This window comes from Mauremys mutica, chromosome 2, assembly GCF_020497125.1.
Source record: "Mauremys mutica isolate MM-2020 ecotype Southern chromosome 2, ASM2049712v1, whole genome shotgun sequence".
NCBI lineage: Eukaryota > Metazoa > Chordata > Testudines > Geoemydidae > Mauremys > Mauremys mutica.
In genome coordinates, this window is record NC_059073.1 from 84,737,839 (window position 1) to 84,755,562 (window position 17,724).

Sequence of the window (17,724 nt, forward strand, 5' to 3'; positions counted from 1 at the left end):
CGCTGCTGCTGGGGCTGCCCCGGACGTGCCGCTGGCTGCGGCAGATTCGGCACCGTCTGGATCCCGGGGAAGCAGCAGGAACGGAGTCAGCTGCCGGGCTCCTTCCCCCCGTGCTTCCCTAGGGTGTATGCGCCGGTCCCCAGCCCTGCATCGCCGGGCGCTTCCCCCTCCCCGTGCGTGTGCCGCATCCCGCCGCCGGAGCTGCCTTTGCTGCCATGAGGCTGCTGGAGACCGATCTGCAGGTCCTGACCCGGGAGCTGTCCCTGTACCTGGAGATCCAGGTGCCGGTGGGGCTCTTCGGTTCCAGTGTGGGCTTGTCCCTGGTGCTGGGCTTCAGCGCCGCCTTCGCCTGCTATTACCTCAGTAGCATCGCCAAGGTGAGTGGAGACAGGCGGTAGGATGGTTCTGCGGGTAGAGAACAGAGGATGCTCTGACAGCGTTACACTAGGGTCACCGTCAGGTTCAAACGCTTTTTTAGAAAGGCAAATGTCCCTGGCTCTGATACAAATCGCCGCTAGCTCGCTAAAGCCGAGAGGAGTTTGCAAACCTCAGACACTACAGCACTCGCCCCCTTTCCTCGCGTCTGAAGTTTCTTTCATCTTTGGACAAATAAAAGCAAAGCCGGACTGATTTCACTTTCTAGGCGGCTTCCAGCCAATGTCACTGTCGCCTGCACTAGAAGGGGGCTCCTTTGTTTGGGCTGCACACACTGCCGGGGGAATGCTCATTTCTACTGATGTACGGGATTTTTAGTTTTATTAAGTCTATTTTTTCATATCCAATTTTTCTGAGGGTGGGCAGGGGGATGGTGAGAAAATTATCCTGACAGCACCCTTTTGTCAGTTTCAGTAGACAGACTTTGGGTACAAGGAGTGTTGGAAGGAGAAAGTAAGAAAAATCTCCCCATTCTAAACCATCTGTTGTCTGGCTCTAAACATTTACTAACATTGTGCCAAAGAAAGTAATTTATCTTTCTCCTCTGTACAATTTTTCTGTTCCCTGCATTGTCATTAGCTAGATATACATACTTTGACATGCAGCTCAGATACTTCTATGTTTCCCTCCATGTATTTCACAAATAATTGACTCTGAAGGGGTTCACTCACCACAGGTGCACCTCCTTGTGGCTGGGTCTGGCTTTCATTTTTTTACCTCATCTGGCACTTCTATTGGTCAGCCCTCTGTCTGAATTGGGGTGCCCCCTTTTAACTCTGCCTTCTGACCAGGTCCCTTTATAGTCCCTACCCCCGCTTCCAGGGTAACACAGTCACACCAGACAAGCTGTCAGGACACCACCTCAGAGGGTCTTCCATTGCACCTCTAGGTCCTGCACCACTTCCCAGTGGCTAGTAGGGGAAGCCAGGCCCTCCTGCTAATCCAGTCCAGGGACCCTCTGACGCAATCCAGACCCGCTCAGTCTCAGTTGTTGTTTTTTCCCTCCTCTTTCCTACCCCAGTATCGCCTTGCCTGTCCCTGGGTTTATCAGCAGAGCTTCCCTGTGACTACCTTCACCCCCTCTAGACTTCTTGTGAGACTGCCTTGTCCAGGATGGGACCTCAGGGCGTACCTTCCCACCAGCTCTCCTCCTTGCCCCAGCTAACTCCCTTTCCTTCTAGAGCAGTGGTTCCCAAACTGGGGTTCACAAAATGTTATCAGGGGGTTCTCAGAAAAAAATTCTGTAATGGCGGACAGAGCCATCCCTAGGGACCCCGGGCGCCGGGGCCGGCAGTCCGAGCCCTGTGACCATGATTTCCTGGCAGAACAAGTTTAAGCTTTGTTGTAGTCGTGCATTGTTTGCCTGGACTGCTCAAGACCCGAATGCTTGTGGGAGGAACTCTTTATTTGCATTAGCTTCTTAAATACCTTCATGCTGTTTCACGTCTGGTACTCCTTGATGAAACATGTAGGAGGCTTAATCAAAGTGATATGAGCTACAAAAGTGAAATCTTGGAAGAGTGTTGCCGTTTTCATAATGTAATAAAATTATAAATGTAATGATAGATAATAATGTAATAATAAATAGTGTGTAATTAGTGTGTCATAAAAAAAAACAAATTATTTCCAAGATCACTGTTTCTATAATTTATACTCAGGTAAGGGAGAAAATCCCTGTAAATATTCATTTTAGGAGGAGGTTCACGAGATCTGATATTTTTGTGAAAGGGGGTCACAAGTTGTTAAAGTTTGGGAAGCACTGTTCTAGAGAGTGACTACAGACCTCCTCCCTACAGCCCCTTCCTGCTCTCACTTCCTGACTTTATACATTTAGCCCAGATCTGCCCGCAGCTGGGCTTTGTTTGCTATTAGGCCCTATCAAGCCCCGGTTCCTCTCGAGATACAGCATCTAAGGTTAATTGACCTACCAGTCCCACATTAACATGGTGAGGGCTTGTGTGAGGTGGACCCCACATCACAGACTCAAATAATTTGGATGCAATGAGCCAGATCCTCATCTGATGTAATTTACACCAGATAAGGATTTGGCCTGATGTTTCATCTGTTGAGAAAGTACAGGAAACAGTGTATATGATTACTGGGAATATACACAGAGACTTTTCCACCAAAGGAAGGATGGCCTTGTGGTTAAGGCAAAAGACTGGGTGCCAGGAGAATTTGGTCCTGTTGCTGGCTGGGCTTTAGGCTGTGTCTAGCATTTTTCTTCAAATTTCCCACTGTTGCACTACTGCTGAGAAGCTAAAGAGGACTAAGTAACATCGTGTTTAAAATACTAGCAACTTGTCAACACTAGCGCTCCTACAGACCTCAAACTTCCTGTACGAAGGGTGTGTTGGTTAAGCTTTGTGTTTCTTTATTTTCCCATCTGTGAAATGCGGGTAATAATATCTGCCTATTACACAAGCTTGTTTTGAGACATAGGTCATGTTTGCTAAGTGTTTTCCATCCTTTGATGGAAGGCATTGTGCCAGTGTAAACTATTTTTCATGAGAGTATAAATACTTTAATAATCTGTTTTAGAAACATCTCATGAATCCATAATGTTTAGAATCAATAGTGTTGTTCTTTGCTTTTTGCTGGTGCTTTTTGATGTACTTACGTTTTTAAAATGAAAGCAAAATTAATTACAAAAATAAATCAGCTCACTGGTAGAGAATGAAACAGCCTTGCCTGAGTTTTGTTCATGGATGCTGCATACCTGACTGTGGTCTCTCTCCGTAGAAACCTCAGTTGGTGACTGGCAGTGAGAGCTTCAGCCACTTTCTCCAAGAACATTGTCCTGTAGTGACAGAAACTTACTACCCCACAGTATGGTGCTGGGAGGGCCGGGTACAGACCCTCTTGCGTCCCTTCATCACCTCAAGACTCCCAGTGCAGTACAGGAAGTGAGTGCCTCTTTCTTGCAAGTTATTAATTTTTCTGCAGCCACGTTGTCATTAATGCTGTTAGTACTTCATGTAACTACTAATTTAGGAACCACCGTAACTCAGATACCACAGTAATGCTTGTGGTATAATAACCTAGATAGATCTATATGTTTTAGTTAGTGTATACCATACCATTGCGGGGGGAGGGGAGGCAGCATACCGTTACTCTTTTTCCCAGCTCAAAAACTGCTCCTTTAGTATTCCTTTTAACTCCCCACCAGAGCCAAATTCAGCCCTTTGGTAAGTATGTACAACGCTTCTGAGTTCCATTCCAGGGATAAATCTTGCCCCCAGGTTTATCCTTTGTTCTTGGATGCTTGATTTAGGCCATGAATAGGTATTTATATTTATTGCTCCTTCTCTAATAATCTCCCTTACACACACATGGGGCTCAGTCTTCAGATCCTTCAAAGCTGCATTTGGCACAGGCCCCGAGGGTGAGGGAAAAGTGGTTTTATGTCACCTTTACAACTCCCCTGAACCTGGGCCCACTGGCAGATGCTACTTCAGCCCCTTGTGCAACGTAGAGTAGCTTCAGCATGCAAAAACTCCCAAAGGGCTATTCTAAAGGACAGCTAGGATGGCTGGAGCACGGCACTGCTTTGGCCAGGCCCCCATTCCCTGCCCCACAACATTTCCTCTATTCCCGGGTCCATGAGGAAGGTGGCATAGATCTGGGAACACTGATTTTGTGCCACTCGAGCTTTGCCTCATGCAAGAAAAATCCTCACCGGCCACTTAGAGCAACTTTAAGTCTGCTTCTCATTGCTGAAGCAGTGCAAAGCAGACTTAGCAGGGCCCAGGATCTGGCTTATTCACTTTAAAATATGTGATTCAGCAAGTGCTACTAGTGTTGTACTTGTATTGCAGAGGAAAGAAAAGTTATATGCAAGACAGGCCTCGTTATGGTCATTCATAGAGCATATGAGTGTTTGTTCATTTTCTTCATCAGAAAGTTGCTAGATGACAGGGAAAATACAGTATGCTTATAAAACTGACTCAGAACTTGATCTGATGGTTTAAGCCTTGCTTGGTTTCTTGGCATATTATCAAGTTTGTTGCAGTCTTAACACGATGAGTTTTAAAAGTACTGACTAGCAAAATTTGTAGACATAGGGCAGGGGTTCTCAACCTGTGGCCCACGTGCCGCTTACAGCCCAATCAGCACAGAGCTGTGGCCCATGTGACATCCTCAGGGCCATACAGGTAGTATTGGATGCGGCCCACATAACACGTTGTGGGCCGCATATGTGGCCCACAATGGTAAATAGGTTGAGAACCACTGACATAGGTGACATCCTGGCCTCACTTAAGCAACGTGCGTTTGTGTCAATAAAACATACACACACACAAAACCACCTTAACATACCAAAACAAAACCCGCTGCACACATTCCTCCCCCAAGGAGATTATAAGAGAAAAAAAACATGTGACAGAAGTTAGTCACATTGCTTAATGTCCTACTGGATGGCATTCATACTACAGTGATGAGCATGTTGTTAGAATCTCTTTAGAAGGCAAGGGCAAAACTCCCATTGACTTCAATGGGACCAGGATTTCACCAGTAATTCACAAAGGACTAGATCCTCAGCTGGTGGAAATCAGCATAGCTCTGCAGGGGAAATATACTGACATACACACCTGAAGGTCTGGCCCTTAATGAATTATAATTACCCATGAATTTTGCTATCTAATACTTTTAATACTAAAATAAGATTAAGGATATAAATTCCACAGGTAATATTTTCTGAACTGTAAATAGCTTTCATGGTACATTTAAAAAAAACCCTAATCAGTATTGTCTCTTGAACTGTTCCTTTTAGTGAGCTTATTAAAACACCAGATGGAGGACAGATTTCACTGGATTGGTTTGATAATGATGACAGCATATGTTTTCCGGATGCCAGCACAAGACCCACTATCCTATTACTGCCTGGCCTCACAGGAACAAGCAAGGAATCCTACATTCTTCACATGATCCAACAGAGTGAAATGCTGGGATATAGGTACTCCTAGCTTTAGCGTTTTGCTTGTTCAACTAAAATTGTATGTATGTGTGTGTGTGTGTATAAGATGTCTGCTAGAGCAACTGATATCTACAGAAATCAATTACATAGGATAATAGTTGATAATAATAAATAAGAATTGTATAGAGCACTGTATGGGCCTATTTCTCTACTGCCCTCCACCTGGTGCAAAGTGTGTGAAAAATGCAAGATGTCAGAGCAGCAGCTTTGCTGCATACTTTGCTCAGGTGTAAATTACCACACAAGGTGCATGGGAATGGAAAATGATTCCCCAAAGTCTTTATAAATGTGTCTTATTAATTATTTTTGTAACCTTTCCTCTGTTCCTTCAAGAGGAGGGCTGTTGTGTTGAGCTCCAAACAGGCGAATGTGGAGGGGACTGTTGGGGGATGGCTAGGTGCCAGCTCTGGCAAGGGCTACTGAATCCATACTGATTCAGTGACCACAAGCCCCTATCTACTATGTGCAGAGGGGCAGCATTCCAGCCCTGAAACTGATGGTTAAGGGTAGATTTTGTCACCCATGGACTGTTCTGCCCATAACCCACTTATTCAGGCTTTGAGGAAGAGTTGGATCAGGGAAGTGAATTGGATTATAACTAGAGCTCATAGGTGCAATAACTTTGCTGCTGTTCTGCTTTAGGATGAAATAACCTGGTGTACCATTGTGATTATGTAACCCACACACCTTCTGGGTGTGGTGTTCTGTCCATCTAGTAGCACCAAGACCACTTAAAAGAGAGCGTGATTAATGAGTTTGCGCTACAGCCTTGGCTAAGAGGCAGTTGGCTTTTAGCTCATGCTGTAGAGGCCCACGCACTAAGCTCCAGAAGTCTCAGGTTCAATCACACCTATCAACGACTGGGGGCTGTTTGCATTACAATTACTCCAGAATCCCTATTTCAAGACTATTGAGTTTTGTCACTGAGTATATTGACTTCTTCAAATGCTCAGGTATGACCATTTATGTTTGGCTACTCAGTCTCCACATGGAGGTTCAGATACCTGTACTGCTTTTTAAAAAAATGTAAAATAACTTAGGAACCCCCTCCCAGGGCCAGCTCCAGGGGTTTTGCCGCCCCAAGCAGCCAAAAAAAAAAAAAAGCTGCGATCGCGATCTGCGGCAATTCAGCGGGAGGTCCTTCTCTCCAAGCTGGAGTGAGGGACCCTCCGCCAAATTGCCACCGAATACCTGAAAGTGCCGCCCCGCTCCAGAGTTGCCACCCCAAGCACTTGCTTGATAAGCTGGTGCCTGGAGCCGGCCCTGCCCCCTCCCGAAAACCTAAAACTTGGGTACCTTTTTTTTTTAAATAGAAGTATTTATATGTATTCATGACAAATGTGTACACAGCAGGGCACCCAAGAGTGGAAGAATATAATTTTCAAAAAAAAAAGTTTAGATCAGATCACAACAGAATAGGGTGGTTTTGTTTTTAATTAATTTTAAGCAATAAAATGACTAGAATTAAAAGAAAAATAAGTCCATCTTTTTTCATTTAATTAACTTTTTAAAAATGAAAAGTTTTTAGAGTAGAGTAGAGATGACAAATAAAACAATAAGATTTATCAAGAAAACTAAAGAGCTTTAAATCAAGGTAATTCTTACTACCAGAAAGTTTTGCCACTATCACTAGGATCAAATAGAGAGAGGTCCATGCTGCACCGATTGAAAACTCCCCTCCCTAACAACCCATACAAAACTCTGGGGTGTTTGGATCTATGGTTTTGGTTCTGGCTCATGTTTACTACCAAATAAGCATTAGATAGACTGACTCTGATCCCTGCAACTTGATCTTCATGGACAGACATGTGTCCATATACAACCCAATTGACTTCAGTGAATCTCTATGCAGGCATCAGTAGGGTGACCAGAGAGCAACTGTGAAAAAACAGGATGGGAGTGGGGGGTAATAGGCACCTCTATAAAAAAAATTCCCCAAAACCGGACTGTCCCTTTAAAAGCGGGACATCTGGTCACCGTAGGTGTAAGGGTCCATCCAAGCAGGTCAGATTGCAGGATAAGAACTTTACATATTTAGTAAATAAGTTTAGACTTCTTATTGAAACACATTTCTTTATGTATTTTCATTACATTTTTATTTTTAAATGACCTTTAAAAATAAAAGTGTAATTCTAAGATGATTCTTGTATACGCCTATACAATAAACAATGTATATATTCAGATTTACCTTCTCAATTTTTAGATGTGTGGTTTTCAACAACCGAGGAACTGCTGGTGAGACTCTCTTGGTAAGGATATATTTTAAAAAAAAAAAGAACTTTCATTGTATAGACAGCTCATATTGAAGTCATCAGTGTTAATTCTTAGGGCCGGATTCTAATCTAAGATGACCACACTTGATGTGGCAAACTAACAAATAGAATATAGCCTGTAGTTATCTGAATGCACATCTCTAATTATATTTATTCAGATTAGAATAGCGCCCATCTTCGATTTTTAACCTAAGTTCTTATACTGGAATATGCTAAAATGTGGTTGGTCAGTTAGGGCCAGATCAAAAGCCCTGGAAATCAATGGAAAGATTCCCATTGACTTCTGTAAGTTTTGGGTCAGGCCCTTAGTTCTTGATTTTATAACTGGCATATATTCATCTTTTAAAAGATGAAAAAGAAATATATTCATTTCTTATATGACATCTACTTTACTTGTAGGGGCTCCATGTTTCTTGATAAATAGCAAACCATAGACATTTAAAGTTCAGAAATCATACTGTCATTTTCTGAATTTTGGATGGTTGGATGTCATCAATAAAAATGCTTTGTAATAGCTACTTTTCTGGAGGATAACATGACTTTTGCAGCAATAAATAAATGTACTATAATCTGCACAATAAAGATGTAGTGTATTAAATTGATATCTTTCATTTTAGAAAGATTTGAATAATTTAATATCTCTACCAGCAAAATTAATCTTTTGTATTTTCTTCTCCAAAAATACTATAGTATCTAAATGTACATTTGTAATTTATCCATTGCAATATTTTCTAATGTTTTAACACATAAATCAGAAATAAGCAGTGGCAGTTACTTTAAACCAAAGTGTCTGTATGAATTTTAACTGGACCTGGATAAAATTTTAAAAAACGTTGCCATTATTAACTGACCCACCATTATGCATTATTGTATGAATGAACCAGTTTTATCTGAAACATTTTGTTTTTTGATTTTTTTAAAATGTCTACTTTTATTTTTTCCCCAACAATTACAATAGAAGATGAGCTACTAGCAGAGGTTGTTTTCAGGATTTACACATTATATTATTTTAGAAACTAGTGATAAATTACTGAAATCTTAAAGCTAAGCACTTTTTGCAGCTAGGCTCAAGATGTGCTGAAATATTGCTGAATAAGCTTTGTTTCTACATATATATTTTGTTGGCAAGTTCTGCAGCTGTTATGAGTGTGCACAATACTGTGTATTGTTGTGGTTTGCATTTTTTAATCCACTGATTTTTAAAACAACTTAAAAATGCCCATTATGCTTTCTCTTAACCCATTAAAATGTTTCAGTGAAAACACTGCCATGTTAAGAGTCACTTTTCTGCATACTTTTGGAGATGTATCTACAAAGCTGTTTTGTGACACACAAAGTCCTTGTTGATGAATTTCAGATTCAGTAAGTGAAAAGATCTCTTGTTTCAATGCTTTGTGTTTATTTCAGTATAATCGGCTTAACATATTTTATAAGATCTTACTATGGACTAAAACAGCTGAAGTTATAACATTTTTTCTGCAGTTTTTTTCCCTCACATATTTATATAAAATCCCCAAGTAATGAGTCTGGAGCATAATCAGACAACATAATAACACGTAGTAATGAAAATAATTATTGTTCTTGTCTTTAGAGAGAGATTTAACTTTAAATTTCCATTAAACAATGCCTATTTAAAGGATCGGGACTTAAAAAATACTGTACTATCGTTGGTGTTCTGTTGAATGTTAATCTGAATTACTGTTTTGAAATGATAATGTTAGATGAGCACAGGCATTTCAGCTGAAAAAGCAACAAATGCGTTTATTTTATTGTTTTAAAATATCCTTATACAGCACATGGAAATGCACTAGGGTTACAGGAATTAAATGTAATATAAGCCCAGTATCTCTCTGTTTTTACAGTATTTAAGTCAAGCATACTTTCTTATGAAAAACATTGTACCCTCCTTAATGAAAATAATTTACTTTTCTCTCTGCAGACTTGCCTATTTAATTGAAATAAAATACATTCACACTCAGTTTATAATTAATTAGTTGTAATAAAAGTAAGTGGTAACTCATGTCATTTTAATTATCCCAGTCCCAGCTTCCCCTCCCTCCCTTTTGTATTTTATTTTTAACATCAGTATTTTTATATTGTTGTTAGGTAAATTGAAATTAATTAATTTTGTCTAATTAAACATGTTAAAACCAGCCACACATTTTCAGGCTGTTTAATTGCAAGCAGTTAAAAAAAAAAGCTGAAAATACATTGTTGCTTCAGGTTCATGAGATTCTGTATGAGCAAAACTAAAACATCTTATATGATATTTTAAATACCTGAGGTGAAATCCTGATCCTGTTGAGGTCAAGGGGAGTTTTGTCACTGGTCTCTGTGGGGTCAGGATTTTTCCCTGGCATCTTTAATAACAAATATACAGTTAAAAATCTTTGTTTTGCATATGTGAAATATACAGGTTACAACTGGATGTGGGGGTGGGGGTGGCTATTTTATTGGGTTCTTATTGTGCCTGAGGGTAGATGCCTCCACTTGTACTGCCTTCCACAACCTGGGAAGGTAAAACTATAACATCTTGTTTATTCTTTGGGTAAGTGGAGGGGAGATGGGACAATAAGGACTAGGTGAAACTCTCGTTGAAGGCACTGGGAGTCTCTCCAGGCCCCAGATCAAGAAAGGATTCCTATTCAGAACTTGAAAAGATGCTTAAAGTTAGCTCATGTTTAAGTGTTGTCCTGAACAGGACTGGAAAACACACATCCGGAAGTGCTTTCCTAAATCAGAGCTTTAATGAACAGATCTCTTGTTTGGATGCTTTTCAGTGTAACCAGCTTTAAATATTTTTGTATTTTAAGCTTCTGCAACAAACTAAGATATCAGAAGTTATAATGCTTTCTTCATTTCTTCATTTCTGCCCTAAATTAGAATTGGAAACTGCTCAACGGGACAGCCTAGTCTAAAAGAGATTTTAATAGCATTAGTACTAAAGCTATTTTAAACAAGATTTTTTTGTAGTACCTAAATATGGACTAGTTTTTTAAAAGTTTCTGTACGTAAATTTAATTCTACTGAATATTTGCTAGCACATTTACATGTGGATTAAGATGAAGAAATGGGCATCACACACATTTTAGAGAGTTCTTGTAGGCCACTCTCCTTTCTACACATTGCAGTCTTCATGATGTGCTTTACTTCCTCATAGATTTTTAACTAGCAATGATGCCTATCAATTTTTGAACAAATTTCAGCCATAGACTCTATGTCCAGAATTTGTCCAGTTAATTTTTGGACAGTTGCAGATATTGAGCATACCTCTCAGCTGTTAGTTGTGCTCAAAAATATGACTCCTACTGCCACTTCTTTCCCAAATTTATGTAGGTTCATCTTACTGTAGTTTGATGGGAAATGTTAAGTTTATCATGTTATGTAAACCATCCAGCTTCCACTTTGGTTTGTCCTTAAGGATGATGCAAATGTTTATGCTAGTGTTTTTCCTTGTGGCTCGTTACAGACACCAAGGACTTACTGTGCTGCTAACACAGAGGATTTGGAAGCTGTTATTCATCATATACACAACATGCATGCCTCAGCTCCATTTATGGCAGCAGGTGTTTCTATGGGAGGGTAAGAATTTATATAACAGAAATCCCTTTAGTTTACCAATCATGAACTAAGAGTGCTGCTGTTTGGCTGTAGTTTAGTGCAGTGTAATGTTTTCTGGAGTGAAATGGAGTTAAAATAGTTAATACAGTTACAAAAATCAACAAAGATCCTAATTAAGGGTTCTGTTCAGCAGGTTGCATGATTCAATGGGATGAGTGCTTATCTACATGGCTGAATTTGATTTCTCTCAGCCCCCACAAACAGGTTTTGCAAATGTATTAAATCTTATTTGAAACCCATGGGTGTAAAATTGAAGTTTTATCCATATAGGCAGGTCTCCATTAATTGTTTTGTGATTGTGGAATTTGCCATGGAAATCACCCTGGTTATAAAATTATGCTCTAAAATCCATTATTTCACTTTTTAGAAAATAGTGCTCCTATACTTCATGAGGCTTGTCTAGAATAAGATAAAAGGTTTGTTTTGAAAACCATCTTTAACTAACACATTTTAAAACCTCAGTATAGACAGGGCAAGTTGCAGTTTTAATTCTTATTGCTAGTGTAGATAAAGGGGAGCCTTGAGTTCACTTTGACTAGCTAAGATGTTAACAATGATTTGACCTGTCTACACTATGATTTTCAAATGTGCTAGCATGTTAACTAGCACCTTTACAAATGTATTTTATATTTGTCTAGATAAGCCCATGATTGTACTGAAAATCTTTAAAATGTGAATTGAATATAGCCAATTTAATGATATCTCTCTGTGTTTGCAGACAGCCTGAAACAATAGCTCTGAGAGGTGTGAACTGTTCATTCATCACACTGGATTATTGATTATGAAACCTAAACAGGACAATACAAAGTGTCTTATTGTTAACTATTTCACTGCTGATCATTTTATCATAAACATCCAATTAGTAGGCCTGATCCAAAGCCCATTGGAATCAAAGGAAATCTTTCCACTTACTTCAGTGGATTGTGGATCAGGCCCAATGCATTTATTGCAGAATCCCGAAGTGGAGCTGCACCTCCCCAGATGCCAAAAGTACTGAACTGTCAAAACTCCGGCTTCTCCTTGACAACTGCCACCATGCAGTTTGGTATTGGTCTGTAGAAAAACTGAAAGTGTGGGGTAATGTAAAATAAACTGAAGGTGATATCAAAATAAATAAGTGAGGCTCCTATGCTGATTTCATTCTTCAGCATCAGATCTAATTAAATAAAGCCTCTGTTTAAAAGTTTGTTGTAAAGTTCTGCCGATTTTCTCTGAGGCCTGGTCTATGTGAATAACGTAGCTGAAATTGACGTACTTAGATCTACTCACCGCGGTGTCTTCACTGCGGTGAGTCGACTGCTGACACTCCCCTGTCGACTCCGCCTGCGCCTTTCGCTCTGGTGGAGTCCCAGAGTCGATGGGAGAGTGCTCAGCGGTCGATTTATCGCGTCTTCACTAGACACGATAAATCGACCCCCACTGGATCAATCGGTGCGCGTGAATCCTGAGGGTAATAAAGGCAAGCCCTGAGTGTGCCCCAGAAGCTGGGGGCCTGGTTGCAGAACTTTGGTCCATCTTGTTGCAGAGTAACATAAGAACATAAGAACGGCCGTATCAGGTCAGACCAAAGGTCCATCTAGCCCAGTATCTGTCTACCGACAGTGGGCAATGCCAGGTGCCCCAGAGGGAGTGACCCTAACAGGCAATGATCAAGTGATCTCTCTCCTGCCATCCATCTCCATCTTCTGACGAACAGAGGCTAGGGACACCATTCTTTACCCATTCTGGCTAATAGCCATTTATGGACTTCACCACCATGAATTTATCCAGTTCTCTTTTAAACACTGTTATAGTCCTAGCCTTCACAACCTCCTCAGGTAAGGAGTTCCACAAGTTGACTGTGCGCTGCGTGAAGAAGAACTTCCTTTTATTTGTTTTAAACCTGCTGCCTATTAATTTCATTTGGTGACCCCTAGTTCTTGTATTATGGGAATAAGTAAATAACTTTTCCTTATCCACTTTCTCAATATCACTCATGATTTTATATACCTCTATCATATCTCCTCTTAGTCTCCTCTTTTCCAAGCTGAAGAGACCTAGCCTCTTTAATCTTTCCTCATATGGGACCCTCTCAAAACCCCTAATCATTTTAGATGCCCTTTTCTGAACCTTTTCTAGTGCTAGAATATCTTTTTTGAGGTGAGGAGACCACATCTGTACACAGTATTCGAGATGTGGGCGTACCATGGATTTATATAAGGGCAATAATATATTCTCAGTCTTATTCTCTATCCCCTTTTTAATAATTCCTAACATCCTGTTTGCTTTTTTGACCGCCTCTGCACACTGCGTGGACATCTTCAGAGAACTATCCACGATGACTCCAAGATCTTTTTCCTGACTCGTTGTAGCTAAATTAGCCCCCATCATATTGTATGTATAGTTGGGGTTATTTTTTCCAACATGCATTACTTTACATTTATCCACATTAAATGTCATTTGCCATGTTGTTGCCCAATCACTTAGTTTTGTGAGATCTTTTTGAAGTTCTTCACAATCTGCTTTGGTCTTAACTATCTTGAGTAGTTTAGTATCACCTGCAAACTTTGCCACCTCACTGTTTACCCCTTTCTCCAGATCATTTATGAATAAATTTAATAGGATTGGTCCTAGGACTGACCCTTGGGGAACACCACTAGTTACCCCTCTCCATTCTGAGAATTTACCATTTATTCCTACCCTTTGTTTCCAGTCTTTTAACCAGTTCTCAATCCATGAAAGGACCTTCCCTTTTATCCCATGACAGCTTAATTTACGTAAGAGCCTTTGGTGAGGGACCTTGTCAAAGGCTTTCTGGAAATCTAAGTACACTATATCCACTGGATCCCCAGTGGATCCAGTGGATAAGTACACTAAGTACAATAAGTACACAGGCACTTATTAAAATGTCACAAATCAGTACTTCCCAAATTTCCTCATTATAGCAACTCTACTTCCATCTGCTCTGAAGGATGAAGGAAAGCAGATACAAAATAAAATAGAGCCAAAAAATAGAGGAAGTGGAGCCAATGTATTATGTTCCTTTCCCTGCCTAGCAGCCTGTGGGAGCCCTAGGAGTTAACTCCACTCTAGCAGGGCTTCTCACTTTATAGTTAGGGTTTGTTAGAGGAAGGGTGGGCTTCAGAGATGTATGATTCAGAAGCAGGAAGTAATACTGTCAACAAAACCAGTGAGTTAATGCTGCTAAAAGCAGTATTATTAACACTCACTCAGCGCTGGCCACTATCCAGAGAAGGGAAGTACAGCACAATTGGAATGGACAATGTGCAGTGCCAGCACAACTTCTTGGAAAATTGTGCTGCAAGGTAGGAAAGGAAACACCCAGAGAGTCTCTTTATTAAGGAGCTCCAGGGAAGGGAAACTTTCATTGGGAATTCTGTGAGTTCAAGACTGAAATTCCTACTCCCTCTGTTCCTTTCTTATGGGTTGTGCTGAGGATGTATACAATGTGGCTATCTGTACTGGCATTTACCTATTAAGCTATACTGACCTTTGCAAGTTATTGGATAATTACAGATTTGTTCAGTGGACACAGTTATTGATAATGAGGTAAATAAGTAACTTTGAAGCTTTTAAACCCTATTGGCCCAAATCTTGGTCCAATTGAGTTTTGCTATTGCCTTCAATGGAACCAAGATTTGGACCATTGCAGGGTTTTTGTGGTTATTGTTATAAATACAAAATAAGAAATATCACAAAAAACTATGACTGAGATTTTTCTGCACTCCCCATTTCATAGTGTAGCTCATTTGGATGGATGATGAATAATTCTGTGGAATGGATTTACCTGCTTCAACGTGCCTGTGGGACTAATCTTCAGGGGCGGCTCTAGGATTTCCGCCGCCCCAAGCAGGGCAGCACGCCGCGGGGGGCGCTCTAGCGGTCGCCGGTCCCGCGGCTCTGGTGGACCTCCCGCAGACGTGCCTGTGGAGGGTCCGCTGGCCCCGCGGCTCCGGTGGACCTCCCGCAGGCATGCCTGCGGATGCTCCACCGGAGCCGCGGGACCAGCGGCCCCTCCGCAGGCACGTCTGCGGGAGGTCTACCGGAGCCGCGGTCCCAGCGGACCTTCCGCAGGCATGCCTGCGGGAGGTCCGCCGGAGCCGCCTGCCGCCCTCCCGCTGGGACGCCGCCCCAAGCGCGCGCTTGGCGCGCTGGGGTCTGGAGCCGGCCCTGCTAATCTTTACTTCCTTCCAGTTCTGGATTTTTAATCTGGCGCTGTTCCCCTTTAGACACCTTAACCAGTTGTTTGTTTTTAGTATTAGAATTAGGGTGACCAGATGACCCAATTTTATAGGAACAGTCCCGATTTTTGGGTCTTTTTCTTATATAGGCTCCTATTACCCCCACCCCCCTGTCCCGATTTTTCACATTTGCTGTCTGGTCACCCTAATTAGAATGGTGAACTATCAATATTTTGCTATGCGTAATTTCATTGTACCACTGAAGTTTGTTTGGGAATGTGCCATTTGCATGTGTATTGGATTTGTATTGTTGCATATGTAGGAAACATACATTTTTTCCCCATAGATTATCGCAAATGGCAGAATCGAGGTGGGTGGGTGTAACCTGGTTGATTGTGGTTGAATAGGCTCGATTTGGAAGGGGAACCACCAATCTGTGTTTGTGACTGTCTGTTGGTTTGCATATATGAGAAGATGATGAATGTATGTATATGGATTTACTCTGCATTCCCTGGGATTGTTGTGATTTTAAGTTTGCCATGGTTCCTTAGTAATCTTAACTGGTTTTCATTGTGTCTTTTATGTTTGAATCATATAATAGATTCATGCTCTATTTGTCTTGTTACCTTCTCTAGGCTCTGATCTTGCAAAGACTTATGGACATGCTTAATTTTAAGCAATTGAATAGTCCCAAATTGACTACTTTGGGATTACTCACATGCTTAAATTTAAGCATCTTCGTAGTGAATGGGACTACTTATCTGCTTAAAGCTAAGCACATGCATAGGTCTTTGCAGTATCAGGACCTTATAAGAAGCAGCTATTCAAAATACTCATCTCAAAGTACTTTTTAAATTATTTCTTCAATAATTTTAAAAACGTTCTAAATCGAAAACAAAATACAAGTAGAATCCTGACAGACATTTTTAAAAATGCAACACGACCCACAACGTTTCATAAGAAGATTGCAGGGCTAGAAGAAACTTAATTTTGTCTGATTAAGAAGGAAATAAAACATTGACTTTACTTCCCTGTGATGTACATTTAAATTAAAGTACACTTCTCTTTGACTTTCAGTCTGTGTTGTTTTGGAAGGGGAACTGCTTCTCTAGCATGAAGCTTCTCAATATCTTTCCCACCACATATATTCTCCAGCTTCCATTTGTGGCTTGTTCTACCACATCAACATTTTTATTGGCTTAGAAATCAGTTGTGGGTTTTTCCATAAGCTCTGTGTATGGGGCAGCATGTACCTGTGTTGCCTCCCAGTTTCCCACTGCTTCAAGGATGTGGGGATACAAACCCTGTATCAGCTTTATCCCAGTCACAGCTTACATCCCCTGGTATGCTGGACAGTACAGCTGTGCCAGCATGTTGCTTGTTCCTCATTCTTTCCTGTTTGCTTCCTGCCAACATGTATAGGGTTGGGATGTACCAGCCTCTGGAGACTGTCCTCCCTTCTGCACTGATACCCATCACTAGCTTGTGCAGGGGAGGAAAGGGATGCCTTATACTCCAATAGTCCCCTTTGAAAGCAGGCAGGATGGGCCACAATCTGCCCTTAGAAAGCAAAGGAATGTGAAACTTTTGACCTTCTAGCTTTCAGGCCATCTTCTGTTTTTCTCCTGTACTATCCTACCCATCCTCCTGATTTATTTTTAATCTTTCTGCATCTGGAGTGTCAGATATCTGTGAGCGCTCCTTCATCTCAGACATACAGCAGCAATGGAGACTTTAAGTAGCAGTAGTCAGGAAGGCAAGACTTTAATTAGGCCAGGGGTTCTGGGCTATATTTTTTCCTAATTTTAAATAACTCTTCATCTCCTTTATATTCAAGAACTGTGCCCACCATACATGCTCCCAAGTGTGATGCAATGGTGGAGGCTAAAATACTGTCGCCAGCCCACACATGTCTCACCGGGTAGATTGCAGTTTTCAAGAGTTTTAAGAAAAATGAAATATTGTAAGACCTACCACTTTCTGATCCAAGAGCAAAACTTTCTGTTCCAAGAGCAAGGCACACTTAATTGACCTTGCCTTTTCTAATGTAAACAATTAGCAGTTTGTACATATTAAAAATATGCCCCCACCCAAAACAAAAAAAACACAACACAACACTGCATACCCTCGTCCTCCTGGGGACAAGATGAGAGAAAAAATGAAACATGTGACTGATGTTAGTAACATCACTTAAGGCACTATTGGAAGGCTGATACCATGGTGATGAGGGTAGTGCAAG

General features: G+C 41.1%; 1 protein-coding gene across 1 annotated transcript in view; it reads left to right on the forward strand.

Moving 5' to 3' along the window:
* Window positions 1-17,724, forward strand: part of ABHD3 (abhydrolase domain containing 3, phospholipase) — a 27,993-nt gene continuing 10,269 nt past the window's right edge. The window contains exons 1-5 of the mRNA XM_045004964.1: window positions 1-377; window positions 3,178-3,341; window positions 5,207-5,389; window positions 7,614-7,659; window positions 11,153-11,265. Of these exons, the coding sequence (XP_044860899.1) occupies window positions 216-377; window positions 3,178-3,341; window positions 5,207-5,389; window positions 7,614-7,659; window positions 11,153-11,265 (668 nt within the window). The 5' untranslated portion in view covers window positions 1-215. The remainder of the gene's footprint in view (window positions 378-3,177; window positions 3,342-5,206; window positions 5,390-7,613; window positions 7,660-11,152; window positions 11,266-17,724) is intronic.